This window comes from Miniopterus natalensis, chromosome 2 (assembly GCF_054644295.1).
Source record: "Miniopterus natalensis isolate mMinNat1 chromosome 2, mMinNat1.hap1, whole genome shotgun sequence".
NCBI lineage: Eukaryota > Metazoa > Chordata > Mammalia > Chiroptera > Miniopteridae > Miniopterus > Miniopterus natalensis.
This window is the reverse complement of record NC_142082.1, coordinates 26,605,440-26,618,698: the sequence shown is the minus strand read 5'-3', so window position 1 is coordinate 26,618,698 and position 13,259 is coordinate 26,605,440. Positions and strand designations below refer to the sequence as shown.

General features: G+C 56.9%; 1 protein-coding gene across 1 annotated transcript; it reads left to right on the top strand.

Moving 5' to 3' along the window:
- Nucleotides 1-11,737: 11,737 nt before the first annotated feature.
- SOX1 (SRY-box transcription factor 1) lies at nucleotides 11,738-12,895 on the top strand. The gene has a single exon (XM_087813824.1). The coding sequence runs from the start codon at nucleotides 11,738-11,740 to the stop codon at nucleotides 12,893-12,895; it is 1,158 nt and encodes a 385-aa protein (XP_087669950.1).
- The last annotated feature ends 364 nt before the right edge of the window (nucleotides 12,896-13,259 follow it).

Below are 13,259 nucleotides of genomic sequence, written 5' to 3'. Positions count from 1 at the left end.
GGACAGCGGGCGGGGCGACTGACACCCTCCCAGAGAGGTTGGGAAAGGACCCAAGAGCGGATCCGGTGCAAAATCGGTAGCCTGTGTGATGATAGGAGCGACAATTATTTTATGGGGAGTGGCGGCGAAAGACGCCTGAGCCACTCCGGGAGGAAGCGCGGGAGAGAAGGGGGGATTTTCAGGTCACTGCAGTTTATTGGGCCCGAATCTCAGAGGCCAGGCCGGGTCGGGAGCGGGGGTGTGGCCACGAGGGACCAGGGACCAGGCACCTGGAAAAGTGGGGAGCGCGCGGGCGGCTGCTGCGCGGCCGGAGGGAAGGGGAGCCTGAGGGGGGGCGAGGGGCGCGCGGCTGGGGCGCGGCGCGGGGAGCCCTGGAGACGCGGCTCCACCTCCCAGCTCAAAACGGCGTCGCAGCTGCTCGAGAACCAACTGCTCAATTCTATTCACTGTCGAGTAGGAACAAAAAAGTGGCTATTTATTAGAATACTTGGTTGGTATTGTTCGGCGCCACACAAAAGGCGCTTCATTATGTGGAGGGATCCCCCTTTTTCCAGAGAGAAACAATAACTTGAAATTGTCTTTAAAGTCTTTTCTATCAATAATAAATTTCATTTTCTTGTCTCTCTCGCCTACAGCGTGTGTGTCTGGGAGGGTGTGCGCGAGGCGCGAGAGAGGAGCGTGTGCGTGTGCAGTGAGTGTGCGAGCGGGGGTGCGCGGGTGAGTGTGCGCGGGTGAGTGTGCGTGCGCGTGGCGCCCGCGCCCGAGTCTGCGGTGCAGGCGCCGCCGGGAGCCGACCGGGCTGGGGTCCCAGGGCAGCGGCGCGCACAGTCCCGAGGAGCCCGGGCTGGGGAGGTGTCCCCGGGCGCAGTCTCGCCGGACCGGCTCTGGGGACCCACTGGAGCTGGCGGAGGAACTAACTGTAAGTGCCTCTAACTTGCACGGGGGCTCCTGCTCGCGGGGAGCTGGGGGGAGGGCCGGAGAGGCTCTGGGAGGGGGCGCGGCGTCTCTAGGCGACATTCCGTAAAGCAGCTTAGGGTGTCCCCGCAGCTCTCCTCTTCCGTAGAGAACAGGTGGGTAGCTGTGGAGACCCCGCAGGCGTATGCGTGCGGGGTCCGTTTGTCATCTTATCTGTAGGTTCACTCCTCCCCTCCAACGCCGCCGCTTTTTTAGATTGGCCGCTGCCCAGTGGGCCGAGACTCGATTTCTCTCTGGGTCCTACTCTTGGGGGACGGGAAGGAGGGTAGAACCACTAGATTTGGGGGAGAAGGTCAGGGCCTCGGCGTCCTGGGTTTTCTCGCGGCGGGCGCGCCCCCCGCCCCCGCGAAGGCCTGGACGCGCGCTCTGCGCCCCTGCCCTTGGCCGCGCCGGCTCCTGCGCTCAGCAGCGCGCACCAGACAGCGCTGAGAACTGAATCCGAGGGCTGAAATTACGTTTTAAAAATTAACATGTTGAGCGTGTGCCATTTAATGAGAGGTGTTTGGGGCAAAGAATCAATTTAACTTTGACTGACCGACGGTCTTGACTGTGTTAATACACACACACACACACACACACACACACACACACGGTCTTGACTGTGTTAATACACACACACACACACACACACACACACACACACACACACACACACACACACACACACACACACACACACACACACACACACGGAGCAGTGAGCCCTTGAAACGCAGCGAGTGACTCTGGACCCGGCTCCTGCCGGGAACCCCGCCAGCGCGGCCAACGCTTCAATCCCGCTGGCTAGGACAGGGCGCTGCAAGGTGGGGTCCGGTGTGCCCCAAATCCCTGCCTGCTGAGTGGGCCGCCTAGACAGGCGGGTGACCCCCACAAAGGCGTCAAGTCCCCCCAGCGTGTCCTCCCTCCTCCTGCGAAATCGCACCCGCTTGGCAACACCGTACCGACCAGGGCGCCGGCTGGTCGCCCGCCTCCGCCCCTGTTTTCGGGGCTGGAGCCTCCTGTGGGGAGGAAAGGTCACGAAGTTTCAAAGGTGAAACGGATTTTCCGTGGTGGCTGGTGCTGAAGTCGCGGGCGCCGGGCGGTGCCGGCAGCTTCGACCTAGAACCAGACGGGGCTGGCTGCCTCCTTGCAAGAAACAGGTGTTTGAACACGATAGCGGCGGCCAGTCAATTAACCCATTAAAAGCCCGCTTTACTACATTGATTCCCTGGAGCTCGGTGGGGCTGGGATTCTGGAAGCCCCTTTGTGAAGGGCGGGGGAGCGGGGGCGTGCACCGATGGCTCCCCAGTAGGCTCAGGGGACCCCGAGACTCCCTGACCACCGCAGCAAGGCCGCCCAGGCGGCCAGGCGGGGGCTTTTGTCTCTGCGGAAATTGGGACCGGAGGACTCCTGCTCTCTCCCTCCGCTGGACCTCGGTGTTGCCCAGGCCTCTTCCCCAGCTTGGGCCGGGCGGTGCGCGACGCTGCCGGCGGCAGAAGGGGCAACATCCTGGCCGGTGCCCCCCCCCCCCCAACGTGCTCAAAGGTGGATGCAGACAGCTGGTTAAGGCCAGGATCCACGCGGAAAAGAATTGCACCCCTACCCCACTTCCCCCCAGTTCTCCCAGGTTTCCTTCCCCAAGAGCCTTTCTCCTGATGAACCGCGCGCATGGAGAACGCCAGGGGTGCTCCCTGAGGAGGACAGAAAACCTCCAGGCCGCCTGGTATTCGGGTCCTGGTTATCCCTGGGAAGGATGGAGCGAAAGGCCCAGCTCGGCGTGGGTGTCAGCAGTTGGTCATTTGGTGGTGTACAGGGTTGGAACAGAAAGGAAGGACGATCCCTCCGAGGAACCTGCCGAGCTGTGAGCCACTAGATAGCTGCGCCTGGTCTCTTCCCACAAGTAGGAGGAGGCCCCTGGGACCCTCGGGGGCTGTGCTCCAGGTGGCTGGCCTGCGGGTGAAAAGGCAGAGGATACAACCCCCTGCAAAGAAGCATGGTTATCGGCGTCTCCTCCAGGAGCAAGTTCTCCTGTGTGTTCTGAGAGTTGGGCAGAATTTTAGATAGCTACAACATAGAGAATGTATAGTTTCTACCCTGAGACCCAAATACCCCTCCCCTGCTGCCTGACGGGGTCTTTTGTCCTTTCGGGGCCACTCCCCAGAGCCATGGGTGCCAGTCCAGGAATAGTCAGTCCGGAAAGGGAGAGGTGGCACCCAGCAGCCGGGCAGAGAGGTGGAAATTTCCCTTTAGCCAGTTTTGTAGAAAACTCCACTGTTTACCCACTTTTCCCTCACTGCCCCTAAGTTAAGATGTACATTTAAAAGGCTGCCTGAAACTTGACTCTTCCTCTGATCTACCCAACCTCCCTCTGTCTCATATTCATGGTACTGGCTCCCCTAAGATGGTTAATGTTGGGGGGGGGGTGTCCATCGGGATGCTTTGGGGTGGGCCACACGTCCTTTCTCATCCCTGCTGTGGAAAGACTGCCGCCCCAAATATCTATGACTGATCTGATTTCCTCCGGCAGGACAGATGGCGTCTGCCTCTGCGAGGTTAGATACATGGCATTAAAACGGAGCCAAGGGGCCCTCTCTTAGCTTAGAGGGCAGGGCGGTGGTCCAATCCCATTGCCTGAAGATTTCACCGACCCACTTCCCTGTTTGCTGTTTTCTGAAGTAAGCAACACATGCAACTGAAAAGGCTGGAAATTGTGTCAAAGTGATGTTTTAATCTCATTGAAAAGTGTATTAGAGGACAAGATGTAATTTGTGTGAGATGCTTCGATGAAAGGAGAGATTGGAGTGGATGGTCCTTTCACTCCTGTGAACCTCGTGTCATGTTTATATTGAAGCCTGTGTGGCTAATCTAATTTGCAATAACAGGGATGGCCTGTAAAAAAAAGCATCTCTGATTTCACTTTATTTCTTTTCACATAGAAATTCCTTATGACTTGTCTCCTCTTGTGAGTGATGCCTTTTCTTTGGGGGGGAGAGGGGTAATGAGAGAGTAGGAGAAAGGGCAGTGTTTATTCGTAACCAAAGCTCTTTCCAGCATGTGCCCTCTGGTGATCAGCTCACCTAGATTGGTTGGGACACGGCGTGTGCCTGAAACACTCTCTTGATTTCCGTGGGATGAACATCACCGCAGCATCCTGTACCAAACCCCGCTTCATTCTACACTGGGGTAACGGGCCGGCCAGGCTTGTCTATTTAACTGCAGGATCTGGTTCCGTTTCTCCCAAGGATTTCGGCTTTAGAAGTTAGTGTAATCAGATGCCCTAGAGTCTCAGACCTTAATATTCTGCAAATTTTAATTTGTATAGGTAGGAAGCTCCCCCCATTCCAGAAATGTTGATCTGTGCTGAGTCTTTACACTGTCTTAGAAAGAAACCAAACACACCTCCTGCTTGAACGAGGTGCTTTGTGTTCTTATTATCACACTGAACACAAGCGTTCTTCACCAATAAAAAACTAGGCACGTTAGAAAATGACAACTTTTATACAACGTAAAAAGGTGTATTCAAACTGTTAATTATGGGGTTTGTGTAAATGAAACTTTAGCAGTGACCCATTTAATTTTGTGGTAATTACTGACAAAATAAGACAAGGATGGATCACAATACAGTATATTTATCTTGAAGGAGGATATTGCACTTCTGCAGTTAAGTCAAAGAGTAAAAAAAGAAATGTGGAGGGGAGCTGCAGAAATATAAGGTGTACATAAAAATCACACTGAAACCATTCGGGTTAAACCCGAAGAGGGCGCGGCTCAGGTGGCTTTCTAAAAAGCCCATCCAAATTTTGGATGCGCTGGCATTTTCTCCTCAAAATTTAACGCTCTCGAACCATCTCCTCTGGAGCGGTCAAGTCTCAACTGAGCGGGTTGCCGACTTGAACACAACTTTTGTGGGTCCTAGAAATCTGGGAGGCAGAAGAGGGTGGGGAACTCTCTCCAGCCCTGCCCCCCCTTAGCTGTCAGCGCCCGGGGGGAGAGGAGGGGCTTGTCCGCAGCTCCGGGGCTGACAGGGAGGACCCCCCAAACCGCTTCCAGGCCAGGCCTTAGTTGGCAAATTCACCTACGCCCCCTTACCAAATTCACTTTTTGCAGATGAATCGGACGGCTTTTTCCTTACCGGCTCCTCGGTGAGACTTTTAGTGACTGGTCGAGGAAGGCCCTTCTTAGTTGGCCAGTCTTCCGGGGCTTAGCCAAGACCAGCCAGGCCAGGCTACCCCATGGGAAATAGCCAGGGTCCCCACTCGAGCCACTTTCCTCCAGAACCCCGACTAATCGAGAATGTGGACAGCCTGCCGTGCCCACAGGTGCCTCGCACTCCGCGCCCACCAGAGTCAGGGACGGGCGAGGACTGCTGTCAGCTGGGGGACGCTGTGACCCGCGGGCTGGCACTCGGGCCGGGCAAGGGGTGGGAGCCCAGGGAGAGGTTGGGTTTTTAAAGACCACCCTATAGAACTGCGCGCTAAAGCTGAGCTCAGCCCAGTCCTCCGCCCAGTCGCCTTGGGCCGGGTGGGCACCCTCGAGGAGACCCCAGTGCCCAGGTTTACGGGGCAGACAGCCTGTCTGAGATTCTTCTCAGAAAGTTCCGCGCAAAACAATGCCCGTCAGGCCGAGCGGCTGCCGGAGCTGGAGCTGGCCGAGAGGCCTGGGCGGCCTGGCACCCGGCGCCCGCCCGGCTTCGCTCGGTCCCCGCCGCCCTCCCTCCAGAGCGCCCGCAGCTCGGCAGCGGCGGAGGGCGCGATGCTCCCCTCTGGTCCCAGTGTTTTCCTCCCCTTGTCTTCTCTCTTTCATTCATAAACCTGGTGGCTACAGACGCAGCTTGAATATTGACGTCTCTCCCCCAACTGCTCCGCCGTTAACCCAATTACAGAATTCATCAAGAACTGTGTTGAATTATCTCTTTCCATACAGTATCAGCATTAGCCTAATTAAAAGCTATAATGTCTGATATAATGATTAAATCGTTAGCTCTGCTGTAGGGAAGCAATATTTTGTTTTCCCTTCAATTAGAAGCTGATTGAGGTTTTCAGAGCAGGTCAGCTGTGAAATTTGAATTATATGTGTGAGTACTGCTCACAGGGTGAGCCCCTACTCGAAAGCTCCCAGAGATTCTCCAAATGCGTTCACCCGTGGAGCGAGGAGGCACAGAGCAACACACGCGCGCGCAAATAGGGTTGTTTGCTCTTCTGTGAATTTACGAATCTCCACACTGATCGCTGGGAAGAAAGCTTGCTTGCTTTCGAGGGGAAGGGCTTTATTTCCCTTCTGCAGACGTTCTGGGAGCAGCCCTCCAAACCGGGACGCTTTTAGTCGCGAGCAGAAGGTGGACTTTCACACTCAGAGAGGCTGCTAAGATCTGCTCTGATGCTGTCCCTAATGGCACAGGTGTCGCTCGAAGTCCCACACTGGCAAGCGATTCTCTATTCCTTCTTCCTCTCTTCCCCCTTTCCCATGACTATTTTTTTACTCTAAAACAAAATCCAACAACCACAAACAACTTTTGCTCTACTTTGACTCCGTCTTTGTTTGGGAACAGCGGAGCCAAGTTAACCGGACTAGGGCTCAGGGGTGGGGGAAGAAGGGGGGGGTCAAGCTGGCCGGGGGACCCGGACTCTCAGGCGGATCACCCGCTCGCCCTGGCGCGCGAAGCACAGAGCACGCGCTCGGAGCCCCGGAGCTGGGCGTGTGGCTGCGGGAGCTGGAGAGGGCGCGGCGGCGGAGAGCGAGGCGTCGGGCCGGTAGCTCCCGAGGCCGGCGAGCGCGGCAGCGGCCAGCAGACGGCGATCGCGGCCCGCTGGCTGGCTGGGTCTGGGCCGGCCCGCGCGGGGCCTCGGCCGAGGCTCGGTTACCTCGCTGGCCAACCCTGCGCCTCTGGCGGCTCCAGGAAGCAGGGCCAAGGGGTGGGAGGCGGACTCAGTCTCCGCCCCTCCACCCCTCTGCCCCGCCGCCCCGCAGCCCCGCAGCCCCGCAGCCCGCAGCCCAGCGCCGCGGTCCCCTCCCACGCGCGCGCCCCTGGCCTCTTCGCGGTCTGGGCCTTCTGTTGGAGACCCTCCTGTTGGCCGAGGTGACCTGGAAAGGCTCTTCTAATTGACCCGTCTTGCTCTCCTTTTTCTTTCTTCTACACGTCCTTGGCCGCTGTCTCTCCAAAAGTCCTGCCTAGGAATTGGCGGCTTCCTCGTGGTTTGCCTCCCCAGAGCTCCGGGCTCAGCCCTGCGGGGCGACACCAGAGCCTGGAAGGCTGTGCCCGGGACGGTCCACGGAGGCGCCTACACGTGGCCTGAGCCCTCAAGGGGCCTCGGAAGCCCTCAGAGCTAAAGTATGGGTGGGCAGCAGACATAGCCGGACACCCCCCGGGAGGGCGTCACCGGGACCGGCCAAGGCCAGGCGGACGAAGACAGGAAGAGTTTTCCGTTTTCCTCGCCGTGACCTTTGTCTCCCCAGAGCTCCTAACCTGTCCCTCTGCTGCTTGCTGGGAGCTTGAGACTGGCGCTGGTACAGAAAGTCATCTCTAGGTGCCTGAAAGCAGCTTTCATTTAAAGACAGCGAGGGGCAGGAAGAGGAGTCTGTCCAGGGGCCTCTCTAGTCCCCAGATTTCTCCTGAACACAATGGGGGGGGGGCAAAGCAAAATCTAAAAGTTTTAGTCTATATAGTCAGTTCAAGCTAATGGTGTCAGATTTAAAGTCTAGAACTCAATGTATTTGAAATCAAGGGCTTACGTATATTTCCTAAATACATCACATGTATATGTATGCATATGTATTTTGTGGGTACACAAGTATGTAAACAATATGTTGCATGTATGTGTACATGCATACACATACATGTTTATCCATATACATGTGTTCTGTGTGTATGCATGTATGTATGCCTATACATATATCCTCTGTGTATATAGATGTATGTATGCAGTGGTACGCATGTATGTATATGTATGAAAACAGTGTATACATATATATACATATACATGTGTGTATATAATTTCCTAAATGATGGCTTGGATTTGAATTTTCTTAAGGATCATGCCCATAAGTGAAATAAAAGAACAGAAAGCATCTTTACCTATCTACGTTCTAAGTTGATCTTTCCTTTGGCATTTTGAGTATAGAGGGACAATGAAGTTTCTGACTGGCCAAGAGAGCAAATTTGATCAATCAACAGTGAAGTAATCCTTCTATAGAGGTCTGGGTTCCGGCGCTTCTTGTAAATGGTGTAGTCTGTCTTCAGATCCTCCATTGCCAGGCTTTTGAGAAAGTCCTCGGTTTGAAGGAGGCCCCTGACAACCTGGTGGGGGGTGGGAGGGAGAAACAGAATAGGGAGAAGAGGTGTTTTTCAAACTGGTTTTGGACTGTTTTCTCTATTTTTAAAGAGTTGCTGGGGAGAGGGGTCAGAAGGAGCAAGAAATTGAGGCTCCCAAAAGCCATTACCGGCAGGAGTTGATATGACTCTCTTCAATCTTCGTGCCAGGGTGGAAGGCACCGAGAGGTCTGGCACACAGTGCCCTGTCACTGCCTAATTGGCACAGGCAGCAGCTGCCAATCATCTATCGCTTGGCAACAAGTTACACCTGCAGCTTCGGTGTAATACTTATGCACATGGGCACCCATAGTGTGTGCCTGCTTGGGCCCAGGGAACATCTCCTCACTCAAAAGGACTTATGGAGAGTGCCCCAAGCACTAAGCACTAGCGTGATCTCATAAAAGGCTAAACCATTTACTTCCTATTTAGGTGCTCTGGAAAACAAGGGTAATGTCGTATTTGGAAACAATTTTCAGGACTATGTAGGAAGAAACTAGACCATTTCAAAGTCAGCTATCCAAGTTCCCAAAAACATAAAGCATTCCTGCAATGCACACCAGAGTGCAGGGTGTTTATAAAATAAATTGCTCCATTGATATGGAAAATAATGTGCCAAGCCTGATTCATACAAAGTATTTTCAGGGGGTCTTAGGCTATTTGGTTTAAAATCTAAATTGAAAAGCAGAGGAAAGAAATCTTTCAATTGCTAAGTGGATAATATAGTTTATAATTTGTAAACCATTTCCTTTATTTCAGTCTTGCTGACTTTCCGTAACACACTGGATCTCACTGCACACCCATTGCCTCCTAAATTATCGAAGGAAAAACGGGTGTATAGCATTCTTAAACAATATTCCTGTTCTTTTTTTGTTCATTCACAATGTAACTGATATTTGGAAGTAGTACATGAAACAAAACAATTTAACAATCTCGACTGGTGAAATAAAAAGGTAGTTGAAAACCAAGTTTATAACCTAGATATTTAGTGAAAAATAAATATGAAATGACATTTTCTTTCTAATATAATTATATATTTTTCAATGAGTTCACTATTAAATGCTGAATAGCCTGAAATGAAATCAGTTTAATCTACAGAGACCAATTTGCTGTTGCATTGCATACTGTAGCAACCTTGCAATAATAAATTTTAAAAGCTACAGTAATAATCATAGTAATTGACAGGAAAGAATTATCCCTGTACCTTGGACAAGCAATAGGGTCAGGAAATTCACAACCTCAGAATTTTTTTTAAGTGGGGGAGAGGGAGAAGAGGTGTCACGTATTCACTGCCCAACATACTTAAATGTGCTTATTACTACCCTTATGATCATTATCGGATGTTTATTTCTATTACAAGAAGGTCAGTCACTGGCTTTGGTTAGGTTCCACTTCACCCACCAGCAATCTCCCAAGCCCCTCCTACTCTGGTGCTCACCGAGACACACACACTCCCCCCTTGCTCTCCGAGGACGCAGGAGGGGTGCTGGTCTCTCAATGGACTTTCTGTGAGAAGTCTTTGGGCCACTCTCAGATCACTAGGATGGAAAAGGTAGCCTGAGCGGAGTGGTGTTATGGAAAACACTTTGAGGTTTACCAATTATAACGGCAGGTGGATGCCTCAGTCACTCCAGGAACCAGGCCTTTCGTTTGCATAATGCAAGAAAACAGCATCTGCCTCTTGGTCCCAAGGCCCCACTTTTCCCCTTCACTTTCAGGGGGCCTCGCTCTGTTCACGCAGTTTTGGAAGTTCTTAGGCAAACGGCTTGTGGAAGATGCTCTCCAGAAGAGCGTGGGCTACCTCATTCTTGTGAGATTTTAAACTTTTTCAACTGTTGTTAAGTAACTAGATTCCAGATAGTCTTGTTTTCGACCTTCCTAGAAATTCCATTTTAGGAGGAAGCCAAATTGAGAAGAGTGTGTGGCTGTAACAGCCAGGCTTGTTAAAAGACGTCCCTCAAAAAAAAAAAGTTCTGCGCTTCATGCTAAAAGAAGCTATGAAGCCAAGCCCGACACAAACGCTCCCCCGTTACGGTGATTACCGGGGCCCGGACTGTGAAGGCCCTGCCTACGAGAGGGGGCACTGGAGAACTTCAGAACACGCGCGGGGAAGCCAGCATCCCGGGGAGGGCGAGGGGGACTGAGTTGCCCAAGCCTCGCGGGAGATCCCGTGTGGGGCTTTCGAGTTGTGAACCTCGGACAGTATTTTCTGCTCCCGAGGCCGCGCCCCTCCTTTCCTGCCCTGGGGCCGAGTCGAGGGCGAGGTTCCAGCCTCGGTCCCCAACTTCCCCCCTTCTCAGCAGGCGCAGAGCTGGCGCGCCGGGGACCGAGGAGGAGCTGGGTCAAGGATGCTCTCAGTTAAACTTGGCTGGGGGCTGCATTCCTTACCTCCTCCCCCAGCCCTAAACGGTTCTCTCTCCGTCTAGCTTCAAATCCAGTCCTTCATCTCGCGGAGCGCGCGGGCGGGGAGAGGCGATGGTGAGCTCGGAGTTCGCCGCCGCCCCGCGCGCTCGAGCAGCAGCTTGGCTGTGACCCCCTCCCGGGCCTCCTTCTCTTCCCCCCTCCTTCCTGCCCTTGCTCCCCCCTCCTTCCTCCCCTCCTCCCCGCTCCGCCGCCCGCGCGGAGTGTATCTACTCCCTCCCCACGTCACTCGCCAGCGCGCCATGCAAATCACCGCCGCCGCCAGCTCCCATTGGCCGCGGCGCGCTCATTTAATGGCAGCCCGGGCCGGGCGTATGGCTGCTGGGCCCCGTGCGCCGCTGGCCCCGTGCGCGCCTCCACTTCCAGCGCACTGCCCCAGGCAGGCGGCGGGCAGCCCGGGCTGAGCTGCCCGGCTTCCTGGGCCCCTCTGCGCGCCTGCGCTCCCTCGGCGGCCCCCGGCCCCCCTCCCCAGCTGCACCGTAATCCCCCACGGCCCCCCTCCGCTCCCCCTCGGCGCCTCGCTCCCCCCTAGGCACCTGGGACCCGCACATGCCCAGCGCACGCGGCGCGCCGCCCAGCTAGAAGTTGCATCCCCGGAGTTGGAGGCCACTGAGGAGCGAGTGTAGCGGGAAGGAGGCGGCGGCCGGCGAGGAGGCGGCGGCGAGTCCCGGGCCGGGGCCCGCGCACCGTTCTCGTCGCGAAAAGTGGAGCTGCAACTTGGCCACTACTGCACCTGTTTGCACCGCTCCGCCAAGGCGACCCTGCTTCAGCGGCTGCGAGGACCGCGACCCCGGCCATCACCCTCTTTGGCAAGTGGTTTGTGCACCAGGAGAAACTTTCCACCTGTGAGCCGGACCGGCGCTGAGTGCGTGTGTTTTTGCCTTTCTGGTTGGTTCTGCCTCCACCTCCCCCCTCCTCCTCTCCGCTAAGACCTCTCCCCACACACCCACCCCCCGGGTATCGCTCTGTTTCAGCCTCTCTTCACCTCCCTGCCCCCCGGCCGTCTATGCTCCAGGCCCTCCCTGCGCGGTGCCAGTGAACCCGTGAGCCGCCCCAATGTACAGCATGATGATGGAGACCGACCTGCACTCGCCCGGCGGCGCCCAGGCCCCCACGAACTTGTCGGGCCCGGCCGGGGTGGGCGGCGGCGGGGGCGGCGGCGGCGGCGGCGGGGGCGCCAAGGCCAACCAGGACCGCGTCAAGCGGCCCATGAACGCCTTCATGGTGTGGTCGCGCGGACAGCGGCGCAAGATGGCCCAGGAGAACCCCAAGATGCACAATTCGGAAATCAGCAAGCGCCTGGGCGCCGAGTGGAAGGTCATGTCCGAGGCCGAGAAGAGGCCGTTCATCGACGAGGCCAAGCGGCTGCGCGCGCTGCACATGAAGGAGCACCCGGATTACAAGTACCGGCCGCGCCGCAAGACCAAGACGCTGCTCAAGAAGGACAAGTACTCGCTGGCCGGCGGGCTGCTGGCTGCGGGCGCGGGCGGCGGCGGCGCGGCCGTGGCCATGGGCGTGGGCGTGGGCGCGGCGGCCGTGGGTCAGCGGCTCGAGAGCCCCGGCGGCGCCGCGGGAGGCGGCTATGCGCACGTCAACGGCTGGGCCAACGGCGCCTACCCCGGCTCGGTGGCGGCGGCGGCCGCGGCCGCGGCCATGATGCAGGAGGCGCAGCTGGCTTACGGGCAGCACCCGGGCGCGGGCGGCGCGCACCCGCACGCGCACCCGGCGCACCCGCACCCGCACCATCCGCACGCGCATCCCCACAACCCTCAGCCTATGCACCGCTACGACATGGGCGCTCTCCAGTACAGCCCTATCTCCAACTCGCAGGGCTACATGAGCGCCTCGCCCTCGGGCTACGGCGGCCTCCCCTACGGCGCCGCGGCCGCCGCGGCCGCCGCTGCGGGCGGCGCGCACCAGAACTCGGCCGTGGCGGCGGCAGCGGCGGCGGCGGCCGCGTCGTCGGGGGCCCTGGGGGCCCTGGGCTCTCTGGTCAAGTCGGAGCCGAGCGGCAGCCCGCCGGCCCCCGCGCACTCGCGGGCGCCGTGCCCCGGGGACCTGCGCGAGATGATCAGCATGTACTTGCCGGCCGGGGAGGGCGGCGACCCGGCGGCCGCTGCCGCCGCGGCGCAGAGCCGGCTGCACTCGCTGCCGCAGCACTACCAGGGCGCGGGCGCGGGCGTCAACGGCACGGTGCCCCTAACGCACATCTAGGGACGCGGGGGAGACTGCGGCCCGCGCCGGCGATGCGCGAGAAGGAGCGTGCGGCGGGACCCAGGCTCTGGGCCGGGCCCGGCTCCGCCTTGCTTTTGTGCAGACGTTTCCACCTTGTAAAAAGGAAAACACTGACGGCGAACAGTAGGTGACACATCCCCCCCCACCACCCCGCCCCCCACTCGCCCTTCCCGGAGCTTCTGGGGACCGCCGGGCACCGACACAGTCGCGCGTTTTGGACTGAACTTCGGTGTTTTCTTGAGACTTTTTGTACAGTATTTATCATCCACGGAGGCTGAAAGCGTTTCTTTGCTCGAGGGGACACAAAGACCAAACCAAGCAAGAGGCGACTGCAACTTTTCTA

Excerpts from the sequence above, each read along its gene's own strand:
- SOX1 (XM_087813824.1), top strand. The coding sequence starts at position 11,738 with ATGTACAGCATGATGATGGAGACCGACCTGCACTCGCCCGGCGGCGCC.